The sequence below is a fragment of the Galendromus occidentalis genome, unplaced genomic scaffold (assembly GCF_000255335.2).
Source record: "Galendromus occidentalis unplaced genomic scaffold, Mocc_1.1 scf7180000077080, whole genome shotgun sequence".
NCBI classification, from domain to species: Eukaryota; Metazoa; Arthropoda; class Arachnida; order Mesostigmata; family Phytoseiidae; genus Galendromus; species Galendromus occidentalis.
The window spans coordinates 13530-25328 of record NW_003805068.1 but is presented as its reverse complement, the minus strand read 5'-3'; the positions used below and the strand labels follow the sequence as shown (position 1 = coordinate 25328).

The following is an 11799-nucleotide window of genomic DNA, read 5'->3' as shown; positions in this document are numbered from 1 at the left end:
CGTGTTCCCAACAACGACAGCGGAGCCACAGAGGACCTTGGGTTCACGATAGAGAATTATCGCACGATCTTCTCGGAGAACTGAAGCCAGACCGCTACATCGCGCCGAGACTGAAATTTCTCGGTGCAAGCTCAACAAATCGGGGAAGGAATCCCCGGACCCAATTGAGGAGAAAAATGTTCGATGCTCGGAGAGAATCAGGTCTACATGCAAGCGTCACGGAGCATCGACTGAGTGAAAGGTAATTCCGGAACAGAAAAACATCACTCCTATCGCTCGGTTCACGTAACTTTCACTGATCAGTTTTTCTCCGACATTTTCTGGTCCTTACGCGGGAACGCGTATCGTCGACGGTCGCGCCAAGAAGGATATTTTACTTTGTGAATCTTCTGTCCTGAACGTTTCGGAGGACTCGAGCGGCCGGGCATGGAGCGTCGTCTTTTAATGAGAATAGACGCGCAGCCTCCGCGTTCCGCAAAGCATCTGCGGAAATGGCTTGGCTACGCGTAGATTCAGCGGAACTACTTGGCTCACTGACTCGATCCCTCGCAGAGGGCGATGCTCCTTTGCGGATGGAACCACATACCTATTGGCCGTATGCCGACCGCAATTCTTGCATCACGGGCAGCAAAAAACATAAAGCGAGTACACTCCGACCTCCTCCCATGTCCTCTCCAACGTCAGAAGCGGAGAGCGATCGTGTCGTAAGGAAAAAACAGCGTCGTCAAGGTGAAAATGCTCTGGCGCCGCAATCGTGTCTTGCGACGCATCGGCTGCGACTCCTCTGATCGTCAGGCCTTGAGAGTTTTTTACCGGAACGAGTTCCGAATCTCGAGGTGACAGTGATATCATGAAAGCTCAACTTCTCGCGGTTCTCGTGGCTGCTGCGGGTGAGACTTGAGTGTCACAGAAACGAGGCTTTCGTACAAGTGCTATCTCCATGCGCTTCTTTTTTCCTTTCGATTTCCCAGTAGGGTGCACGCCGGGCTCAGGACCATGCTGGGACGGAGCGTCCCTGGAATTCGAATTCGAAAGTCGGCGAGACCTGCCAACTTTCTCCTTTAGACAAACACCTCGCATTGCTCAATAAGAAAGCTCCGACTTCCAGGTTTCGCAGTGAGTATTGCGATAGAAGCCTACGACCTCCCCGATGGAGCTGAGCTTATTGTGGGGCCGATCAAGACGACTTTCAAATGCCCTGAGAAATACGGATACTGGGCCGATGTCGATAACGACTGCAAAATTTTCCATATTTGTCATCCGGTCGATTATCCTGATGGTGAGTAGAGTCTACGTCTCCTCTCATCGTGCATCAGAGGGTAATCAATACGTATTATTAGAATTAGTCCTTCAGTCTTGGATTCCCTCGCTAGGCAAACACGAACTCTTTACCTACTCATTCTTCTGCGGGAATCAAACCGTGTTCAACCAATTGACGTTCACGTGTACTTGGCCGGAAGAAGCAGTCGCTTGTGCGAATTCACCGGTGAGTCGTCTGGGGCACTACTACGGACACCTGTGGATGTTTTCGAATGTCTCAAGTTGATTGAACCTTAGCCAGCAGGACACTGTCGGTTCGCGAAGCCGATCAAGAACGGATGATGCAAAACATCAAGATTAGCTCGATCGATTTTCGGGTTCTCTCGATCGCACGATTGTCAAGCCTATTCATTCCCCTCTCGATAGATAACCCCGATTTTTCTGTGGCCGCAGGAATTCTTCTACTTGAATGATCGTCTGGGTGTGAAAGATGCCAAGTTCCTGACGTTCGAGGACATCGAGAAGGCAAAAGCATACATACCGCTGTATAACGGGCAAGCGAACACGCTGGGAAGTACGAAATGATTACGACCCCGGCCGAGATGGTCGCCTCAGACGCTCCTGGGAAGCCTCCTTCCTGAGGAACCGCCGCAGGCGCAAACTCATCGACTCGTGATGACGCAGTGATTAAATTGATTAGGCAACGACGTATATCCTTCGTCCTCTCGCCAGAGCCAGACGAATAAAGTAGCCGTTCTTGTGAGAATATTCGACAGGTCTCTTGTCGGCTGAGCGGGTTAGCGGCTGCTTTGTTGCCACGGAAACGATTCTGAGCTTCTCCAGAAAGTGCGGTGATTTAAGAGTGGCTCACAATGGTTTGAGTAAGTTCTCAGCTGACCCGAAGGCCACGGTTGGAGGAACCCGTAAGACCCTGAATAATTCCCGGTCCGATGCTTCTCATTTTCTCTTGGGATGAGCTCCAACGTTCCCGGAACTTGGGTCCAGCGTGATCCTCTCGGGGAACAGCTTCATTCCCGTATTTTCCTCCCACGGGCTCTTTCGGCTAGAGCTCGTCCTGGCTTCCTAATATGTAAATACATTAACATGGAAACACTTCGCTCCGTACTCTCGGGTCCAGAGGTCCCTCGCTGCCGGTCCCGTCCCGAATCTACAGAATTTCCCTCAATCAAATCGAGATCAGGATAAACATACGTTGTAATCCTCGCAACGTTCGCAGTCGCGCCACGCAATGGTTCAGCGGAAGGGGGCTCGGAGATGAATTATGACCTTGTCCCGGATCGCGTCCGTCGTTGGACGGGCAGGCAGCCCGTGAAGAGAATGAGGAAATCTGCAGAATAGAAGCAGAGTCGGTGGAGCGATATCGAGTGGCCGAAGAGAGGTCCGTTCCAAATGAAGTCGAAGACCGGCCTGATACGGGGAGGATTCATCGGGATGTTGGTGGCACTATCGGCGACAAAGCACTCCGATCGGATATCTGTTGACGAGTGTCGGGAACGAAGACTCGAAAAGACCTTTATCGGCGGTCTGCTACAGGCTACAGCGATTCTGCGCTCATGGGGCAATCGACAAGATTTTCCTGTCAAGGGCGGGGCCAGGGCTCAATGATCAGATCGTACTTGGCTCTTGCTCGACTCGATTATCCGATGCTGAGGGATACAGATGCAGGGGAGCCGAGCTTTGAAGATGCGTGTTTCGACAGTTCTTCTAAACAGTTCCCCTAGTTCATGAATTTCCTTGCCTGGAGAATCGGCTTTGAATTTATTCTCCCCGGCGATGCCCTCCGTTGCCGAATTCCTCGAATTCTCGACGGGTGAAGTGAGCGCAATGGATCGGATACGCTTGTAATTCTCGGAAGCCATGGCAACATTCCGAAAGAATAATTAATTCGGATCGCTCGTCCTCCAGACGGCAGTTTTCTCTTGATTCGATTAATTAATGAGACGGTTTGAGCACGTCGACTCTTGTACATCGCACAAGGAACTCTCTTGAGGATCAAGGACGACTCTGCTCAATTCTCAACAGAGGAAAGTTGTTACAGTCAGAAATACACGTCAGGGAATATCGGTGATGTTGAGGTCAGGTCGGACTGCGGTTTTCTCAACCCTAAGTCAGCGTGCCTCCTTCACAGTGTCCTTCATGGGGATCCTCTGCCTCGAGGATCTATCAGAACGAGGATTCTTGCGGGATCCTCTGCCTTGAACGCCTCAAAGCTCGGAGAGAATCATGTCGATTCAATTTATTTAGTATCTCCGATTCAGTCCGGAGGCAAGAAAGCACTCGTCTACCATGAATTCTGCTCCCTCATTCACTCAATGAAAGCCGCGGAGGTTCCACGCCTGAATGAAAGTATTTATCGGCCGCCTCGAAGCTCATGAGAAGTCTCGGGAGCTCCGAACGAACTATGTGCACTACACGATCGTATGCGGATGGGCCCTCAGGAGGTCCAAATCTCAATCACCATTCGAAATCATCATCTTGTCGAGGGGATTGGCTCTTGCTGGAAACTCCCGTTATCGTCCGCAATCTGCGGGACATGGTATTTTTTGAGCAGCGACATTCCGTCGTCCCGATGGAGCCTCTGCTCGTCTTCGGGGTCTGGCAGTTCCCCCCTGGTGCTTATTGACAACCAGGGTGAGCCGGTGGACAGGTCCAGAGACCGCAATCCATGCCTGCTGGGGTCGTTCGACCGCTCCTCATCACTAGACCGGTGGAGAGAATTCCCGCGAGAAATCCTGAATTATTCATCGAGCCGTAGTGTGTCGAATCAATCAGTGCAGCAGCCAGATATCGGAGTATACAGAGCGACTTCTCAGCGGTTTCTCCGACAGGAACTCGTTGATTCTGAAGGTGAATCGGACGGAGGTGACGCGACTTCATGCGTCATACCTTGGGAATCAGAGATACCCCACGGATGGTTGCAAAACAAGTTTTTTAGTACCAACAGCTGTCTGGCTATTCTGCGAGACCAGTGCCTCGGCAGCCGCGGAGAGATTGAACCGCGTTCTATGAATCTAATGTCAACTTCACTCACCAACACTCGGCTGAATGAGGTTATCCCAGAGCCCAATATTCCAGGGGACAGTCCCGACTCGAGCTTCTGGATTACATGAGGAGTTTCAGGATTTCCGGAGCCCTCGGATCGTGAGTGAGCTCACTGAAGCGAGAGTATCTGCGATTCGAAATGTCGAGGCTGGAGGCATGAGGTATCAATGACTAAGAGAGACCCTCTGATCATATCTATATTCTGGACAGCTACTGAAGGAAGCAATGCATACAAGCTCCGTAGAACTATCCAGCCAGATATTATTCGGCTCGATGCATCTCGAGCGCGGAGCGGAATGATCATGGCCTAGCGATCGGTCCTGAGTCGAATTGAATCGCCTCGGCCTCAATTTGAATCTTTTTCAGAAAAAAAAACCCGACAACCTTCGCTCAGGGGAAGCGCATGTGGCCAATTATGTTTATTCACCCGGGCAACTCTCCCGAAATAGATTCCACCTCCCACCCGGAGTCGGAGTGCCTGCCGAGTGCCTGTTCTTGGTGTTAGCAAAAGGCCATGCGGAGGGTGACAGTGCGACAATCATTCGGGGCGGTCCAGGAGGCAGATCACCGAGGAGGAAGCCGTCGGAGCGGAAGGAAGCGTCTCGACTGCGTTGCTATCCCTTTATCTTGACGGGACTTCGCAACTCTTAGCGCGGGAAGCGGGAAAGCTTCGCCTGTTGCGGTCCGCGTGAATTTCAGAGCTGACCGCTGATCCCGGCGATGGGGGAGGATATACTGGATTTTGGAGCATTCTCGAGAGCGAAATTCGGAGTTTCGATTAAGGCTTCCCATTACTTTGAATATATGCAGCCGATGAGCTCTACGAGCTGTTGGAAGATCAAGTGATTTTAATGATGAGCCGGCGAGCTTCGGAACTGAATTTAAAATAAAGGATTAAGTCGCTGTTCTATCGACTGAGCACCGAGCTCACGATATCCGGCGGAATGAGGTCGCCAGCTTCCCCTTGATTCGAATTCATCTCACTTCCTCACCTATGGGGAAGTTTCCCGCCTGACTGACGTTGGCTATTTTTGCTCGATCCCGCGGAAGCATCGCAGTTCGCCTTAAGCACTCCCGCCAACGTGACTCCCTGGGGCTTCGTATAGATTCGGTTCGATCGAGCGAATCCTTTAACTCTGGGAGAATTGCTCTGGTTTTCATTGTGCGTCTGAATTGCAAGATCTCTCAGCGACCTTTCGGAGGGTGAATTCACGCGCCCTGAGCTGCTCGGATACCTGGCTCCTTTGATTCCTCCTTGGACCGAGGCGGGGTAGCTCATCGAGGTCTGCTCCGTTGAATCATACACGGTGGAATGTCGTTCACCAAACGGCCCATTTATAGACATTCGAATGACGAATTTATTTCCTTGGAAAACATAGCCTCAGATTACGAATCATATTTCGGGGTATGACCAGATTCCTCCATCTTTCCGGGAATTCTTCTCCTTCTGGAGGCGGAATTTGCGCCTTCGACCCCATTTCTCAGAGCCCCCAGTCAGACTGATGGACTTTGCTTTCGGGAGGCAGCAGCGAGACCGTGCCATCGAATGGAAAAGAAACGGATTTTGACTCAGGACTTTCCGCTCGGCGGACGACTCTGTGGAACGGATTACGTTCCTTAACTGAGGCTTCACTGTATTTTCAAGCTCCGGAAACTACCACCATGCCGGGTCGGGAACCCAAGGTTTTCTGCGGATTGGTTCGGAGCCATGTCGGGCGTACCCGCGATCAAGTCTCACAGCCACCACGAGCATGACTCAACCGAGGGGTCAGGACGGGAAAGAGAACGCAAGGGAATGAAGGCAAAGGAAACCGGAAAAGTCGATGAGAGACAGAATTTCCCGAGTTTATTCTCTTGAGGCCATTCTTCCGATCCTGCTCCGGTCCGAGTTGGCTACTATCATCTTACGAGGAAGGAGGTCAGCTTGAGACGCGGCGACTTGTGTGTAGAGAGGTAGGAGATCGGATTTCAAAGCCTAATTAAATCCGAGTAGGGGAACTCGACTTGTTCCGCTGCTCCCGTGCTCCACGTACGTCAGAGGAGCCAAGGATATTCGTGAATCGGATGAATCGGTCAAAGGTCCGGAAAAGGAAAGACTCGCTAAGAAAAGAGGATTCCTCAATGATCCTTCGTTCTTCGAGCCGGAGGACACAGCCTTCCGCTGCATGAATACTAAGTCTGGAATCGGAGGAAAACCGTTCCCATAGCGGATATGAGATGAACTGGGCAAGTCTTTTCGAATCCTGCCAATGGAGCTCCTGCCCCGCGGAAAATTCGCGGGAACGAATAAGGCGGATCGCGCCCCTTGCCGATGCAAGCTCCATTGAGGTCGGCGAAATTAATTCACTGTCGCGGAAGGAGCCCCTATATTGATAGCTTCGATCCCGAGCTAACAATGCTCCACGCAACGCTCACCGAGAAGATCTGAGCCTCGCCAACTTGAATCCGAATAGCTCCGAGTGAGGTTCCCGGAACTCACTCAGAAATTCATAAACCTCCGTTCGTTCGGCGAATAACGTGTGAGGAATCGACGAATTCGCCATGTGTCTATCGAGGGTGCGCATCCACCGAGCCCCCCTCCCCCACTGCGGAGTTCCATGATAGCATCATAATCAGATCACGCGGCAAGCCTCCCTCAGAGCTGCCTGGGCCCGAACGGCGCGTCGAGGTCGTGGAATGACCCCACCGAATACATTCGGGGAGTGGAAGTTCCGAAGCTTGATGCCTTTGGTCGTTTGAGTGTGCTTCGGGAAGGGTTCCCAGATAGGGAAAGTACCGTGCCGTTTCCCCCTCCAGGAGCGGTCCGGATCGAGCCTTCGGTAGATCAGCGTCGACTCACCGGAATCTCGAGATCGGTCCAGCAGGGGTCGCCGAAATCATCAAGTTGGCTGGGGGCAATGAAGGAGAAACGCTCTGTCGATTTTATGACATATCCTTGTCTCGGTTGCTCATCTATCGGAAACTTCGCCTCGGGTTCCGAAGGATTCCGAAGGATTTGTCGCCGGCACATGTCTAGCCGAACTCACAATCCTCTCACAGAGAACTAGGGGAGCGTATTCGGAGCCCGAAGTCAAACTACTCGTTATGCAGGAGGGTACGACTTGTCACAAAACCATGGGCGGATGTCATCGGAGACACGAGCTCTCAAGCCTCTCTGTTATTCTTTCCGTCGCTTGACGAGACTCCGGCTTCACTGCTGCGGTAAATCCGCTGCAGCGCGTTCGGAGTACAACTACAATTCGAACTGAATTCAGTGGATAATGAATCCACCGCGATTCGGTGCTCGACATTTCAAGACTTTCGATTCATATTTCCATCAGATCGAACGAATTTTCCATCCGGACTTCTCTGGAAGATCGACGCATTGCAGGCCGCCTCGCGACTTTCGTTCGACCCTCGAGAGTAGGGATGATTTGGATTCCGCCTTCATATGTGTCGAGTCGTAAACGAGAGCAAAAAGGGAATGTGATCGTCTCATGATCCTTATACTAGATCGGGGTCATGGACCGAATCCCTACGAGGAATGGGCTCGCCTGTTGGGTCGCGCTCAATGTCTCCAACTTCGACATCAAATCGAAACATATGCAGCAATTCTCTGACGCGTAGCAGACGGGTTCGATACTTCTCGATGAGCTCTCGTGTTCAATCTGCGAGACAAATCAAGCTCCGAGCCTCTCGCGGTGGTGACATGGGGCGCTCCCACTCGTTTCCTCAATTGGGGGTAGTTGTCCGAGAGTTTACTTTTTCTCCGTGTTCTATGGAAGCAACAAGAGCGTCTGACCCTCGTGAGATAGGCTTTGCAGCTCATATCTTTCAGGAGCGCGAAGGATAGTCCTTCGAATGCTCTCGTTTTTTTTCTCATCGAAAAGGAGGCCGAGGCAGCTCTCTAGGGATTCTGGAATGAGTTCGAAAGGATGATCGAAGCTCATGATGATCGAGAGGGGTACCCGGGGGAAATAAATATGTTCCCTTAGTCGGTGACTCACGTTGCGGCTCCAAGTCCCTGCCAGGACGCAAAGGTCCGGTTTCCGGATGCTCTTGAGGAATAAAGACGAGCGCATGACGCAGCAGTATCCCACAGGAAGTAAGTTCGTTATGGTCGTGGAAGCCTAGAAAATCCTCGACTTTGCTTTGCCTTATTCCCTTAATGCTCTCCATGTTTAGCCAATCACCTCTTAACATAAAGCGTTATGTCTGCCTTCTCAGTCATTTCGCACCTTATGGACCGTTTCGCTCCTTGATTTTGACCTGATTCGTACGAATAATCAGTGGATTGAAACTTCCGTTCCCCCCCCCAATGGACGTCCCCGATTTACTCGGACGGAGACGGCAGAATCTTACTTACCTGTACTCACCAGACTCAAGTACGGGCAGTATCACGTATTCGGCGCGCCTGAAGGGCGCGTCGAATGCTGGTGTTTGATGAACAATATCGATCTTTCATTGATTGATCGATTCATTGATCTTTCCGTCTGTATCAATTTTCCGGTATGGTCCAAGATTGCGGCGCCGAGGGGCAAATGTCAGGCGACACCTGAAAATAGTGCACCCTTCGGGGATAAGCTCATGATTCACGTCGGGGACCGCTATCAGTGGAGGAACTAGAACCCAGCCGAAAGCGATCATCCGGGATTCTTGCGCTCCCAAAGTCTCCACCCAATTCTCTCCGTCGGGTACAGCTTGATGTTCTGAGCCTGCGTAACTTGGGTATCTATCTTTATTTTCGGGCACGCGGAGCCGGAGCTCCTTTTCCCAATGCATAAGGCAACAGGGTATATAATCCGATGGAACAGAGCTCTTCCAATAACTACGGAGTGGTGTGTGTATCCTTGTTTTCCTCAACGACGACGTCTAGACACACAATGCTACGTACCCCAGGCTTCGTTTCCGTGCTGTAATGGTGATCGAAACGGTCAGAGCGTAGGGCCTGGCGACCATGCCAGGAAGGGATGCCATAAAGCTGCCGTCTGCGAGCAAAGATGCGTAGGTGATATTAATCAGGACCCTTTCCAAGCGGGCATCACGCAGAAGCAATTAAGTTGAGTGTGCTGTGACTCACTTGCGACCATGAGGGACAACACGAGACCAGCCAGACCCGACAAGCGAAAAATATCGTGAGCTGAATTTCGCGGTTGACGGGTGGTTAAGGGTTTGCTGCGAGAGACGGACGTATTTGTGGGGTATCAGAAGAGGTTTCAAAGAATCGATTCGCGAGGCGGATTTTTTCACTCGCACAGCGGCCAATCCCAGCGAGTCTCAACGAATGCCCATCCGAGATGCGGCTGGATGGAGGACGGGATCCTAACGCACCGCAGTGCCGGAAAATTCGTTACTTCATGGGAAACTCTCACTCAAATATCCATCCGATACAGCACGTCGGCGTGGATTCCCTAGCGTGAGAGTACCATCTCGAATTCATTCCGGTCCGCCCCAATTAAGCCTCGACTGAGAAGTTGCAAGTTCGATTTGCTCGCAGGGTAAATCCGGATTACTTCGTGCAGGGTCGACAAGATGAATATTCGAGCTATCGCCACGGAATAGCTCGGAGCATTGAAACTGGTAGAGGGCCATTCAATACGCAGCCTCCGACGCGGATTCTCGCTTCCCGCTCGTTCAAGAGTCCCTTTGTTCGATTTCTCACTCCTTCTTCAAACGTCAATGGCTTTTGTTCCTTGGAACAGCCTCCCGCAAAATCATCGGACGAATAGTCCCCGGAACCCAGCGGGCGACTTCTGCCACTCGAATTCAGAAAATCAAACCGCACTCTGCATTTACACTCGCAAAGCAAGCGATGCTCTGGAGCTCGGAACTATTCACGGTAATGGAGCTCGGCGATGGAAAAGTTACGTTCACCGCGAGAATTCCGATGACTGGAGATTTGATACACAGGACACGTATAGCTGATGCATACGGCGCGACTTCGTCGAATTCAAACTCCGTTTGAAGGAGAACTATTCTCCTTACGTCCCAGCGGGATAGCGTCTCGGATTTGAGAATATTCGCTCCAGCCCTCTTCGGTTTCTGAATCGTTTTCTGTTGGGAATTTCCTTTTCCGGTCGCGACTTCAGCACTTCAAGTGGTAGTTGTGAGGTTCGGCGAAAGCTACGACGGAATGCCGAAGTTCGTAGGTCGACGAAAAGTTCCGTGTTGAGAATGACGCCCAAATATGTTATCCAAACAAACGGAGTTGGTCTTCCGCCTTCCTACTCGATAGAGTTCCTCCGAGCACTTACTCGCTCAACCAGTGAGACGTCATGGCGGACCCAACGCCTAGACCTAGTGCCCTCAAAGGTCTCTGTATGACGTCATCAATGACTTTAGGCTATCGGAAAGAACAGCTGCGCGGCGCAAAAGAGAGAGTCGTTCCGACTCGGATGCTGTACGTATGTACTTCCTGATCTCGCAGCGGCGCCCCTCTTATCCCATTCTTAGCGTAATGTTCGTCCGCATACCTGAATCCTTTGGGGAAGTCTCCAATGATTTCCATGTTGGCATGAGGCCTCCTGGGAGGAACCCTCAAGGTCCGAGGGGACTTGAGAATTAATACAAATGCTCTTTCGGGAAGCGAGGATCGGACTTGTTGCCGAGCTCATCGTGCAGACGAGCCACATTCATTCATGTTTGTATGCATACACGAACGTGCGGTTGACGGGACGTGTGGCGACAACGGCAGCAGCTTAGTGGTTAGTGAGAGTGCTCCGAGCTAAGTCATGTAGTCAACCCGGAGTGACATCGCCATTGTGCCAGACACGGATCTCCATCGTTAGTCGCCCTGGCTTAGAAGGTTACGCCTAATCTGGATAGAGTGCCGCCATCCATTGGCACCAAGCCGAAGATACGGTGACAATGAGACCCATTTATGCTCCGCCCGCATTTCCAGGTCCTCTTCATTCGCCGGACTCTCCGGCTACGACGACGAGTTTCTCTGCGGATTCATGAATTAGAATCCTGAGAGGATCACCTTCAAGAAGAGAGGTCTGAAGGATCGTCTCGAATGTATAAACCCCCAGACGCGAGTCGAACGAAAGCGATCTCTCTGCTTTGAATAGCGCTGTTCCCTCCTATCGAATGCTTCATCCCGGCTCCATATTTCTATCCGTATCAGGCTCACCTGCGATGCGGAAGTCGGGAATCCACGTTCTGGGGCCGTCTGGAAGCGCTCGCGGAGGCGCTCATGTAGTTCTGATGAATAATCAACGACCAACCGAATGACATCTGACGGCGCTCCTACTCGAAGACAATTAGGTCATCTCTATTATGCCTCACTTGATAGCGAGGAATGCTCTGGAAGATCGTTGGAAATCGTTTTATGACTTCGGATCGGAATGCTCGTTCTGGAACTCTCGGTCCTGAACGGCAGAGCAAAAGCGTTCCCTGCATCCGGACATACCCACAAAAAGTTTCCCTGGAGGGTATCACACAGGGCAATAAACGGAAAAACGCTGCCCTACTAATGAGTTCGCCTAATGTGGACGC

The 11799-nt window shown here is 51.5% G+C and overlaps 1 protein-coding gene across 2 annotated transcripts; it reads left to right on the top strand.

The window, feature by feature from the left end:
- The first annotated feature begins 729 nt into the window (after nt 1-729).
- LOC100905037 (uncharacterized) lies at nt 730-2028 on the top strand. 2 transcript variants are annotated; one of them, XM_003740656.1, is made up of 4 exons: nt 730-890; nt 1109-1279; nt 1374-1486; nt 1714-2028. In XM_003740656.1, the coding sequence occupies exons 1-4, from the start codon at nt 851-853 to the stop codon at nt 1843-1845; spliced, it is 456 nt and encodes a 151-aa protein (XP_003740704.1). In that variant the 5' UTR covers nt 730-850; the 3' UTR covers nt 1846-2028. The 2 variants fall into 2 exon arrangements, with proteins under 2 accessions (XP_003740704.1, XP_018493993.1); XM_018638477.1 differs by having other exon boundaries at nt 851-890; nt 1118-1279.
- Nucleotides 2029-11799: the final 9771 nt, after the last annotated feature.

Coding starts and splice junctions, on each gene's coding strand:
- LOC100905037 (XM_003740656.1), top strand. CDS start 851: ATGAAAGCTCAACTTCTCGCGGTTCTCGTGGCTGCTGCGG. Junction 891..1,108: donor GGTTCTCGTGGCTGCTGCGG/GTGAGACTTGAG, acceptor TCCGACTTCCAG/GTTTCGCAGTGAGTATTGCG. Junction 1,280..1,373: donor TCCGGTCGATTATCCTGATG/GTGAGTAGAGTC, acceptor TTCCCTCGCTAG/GCAAACACGAACTCTTTACC.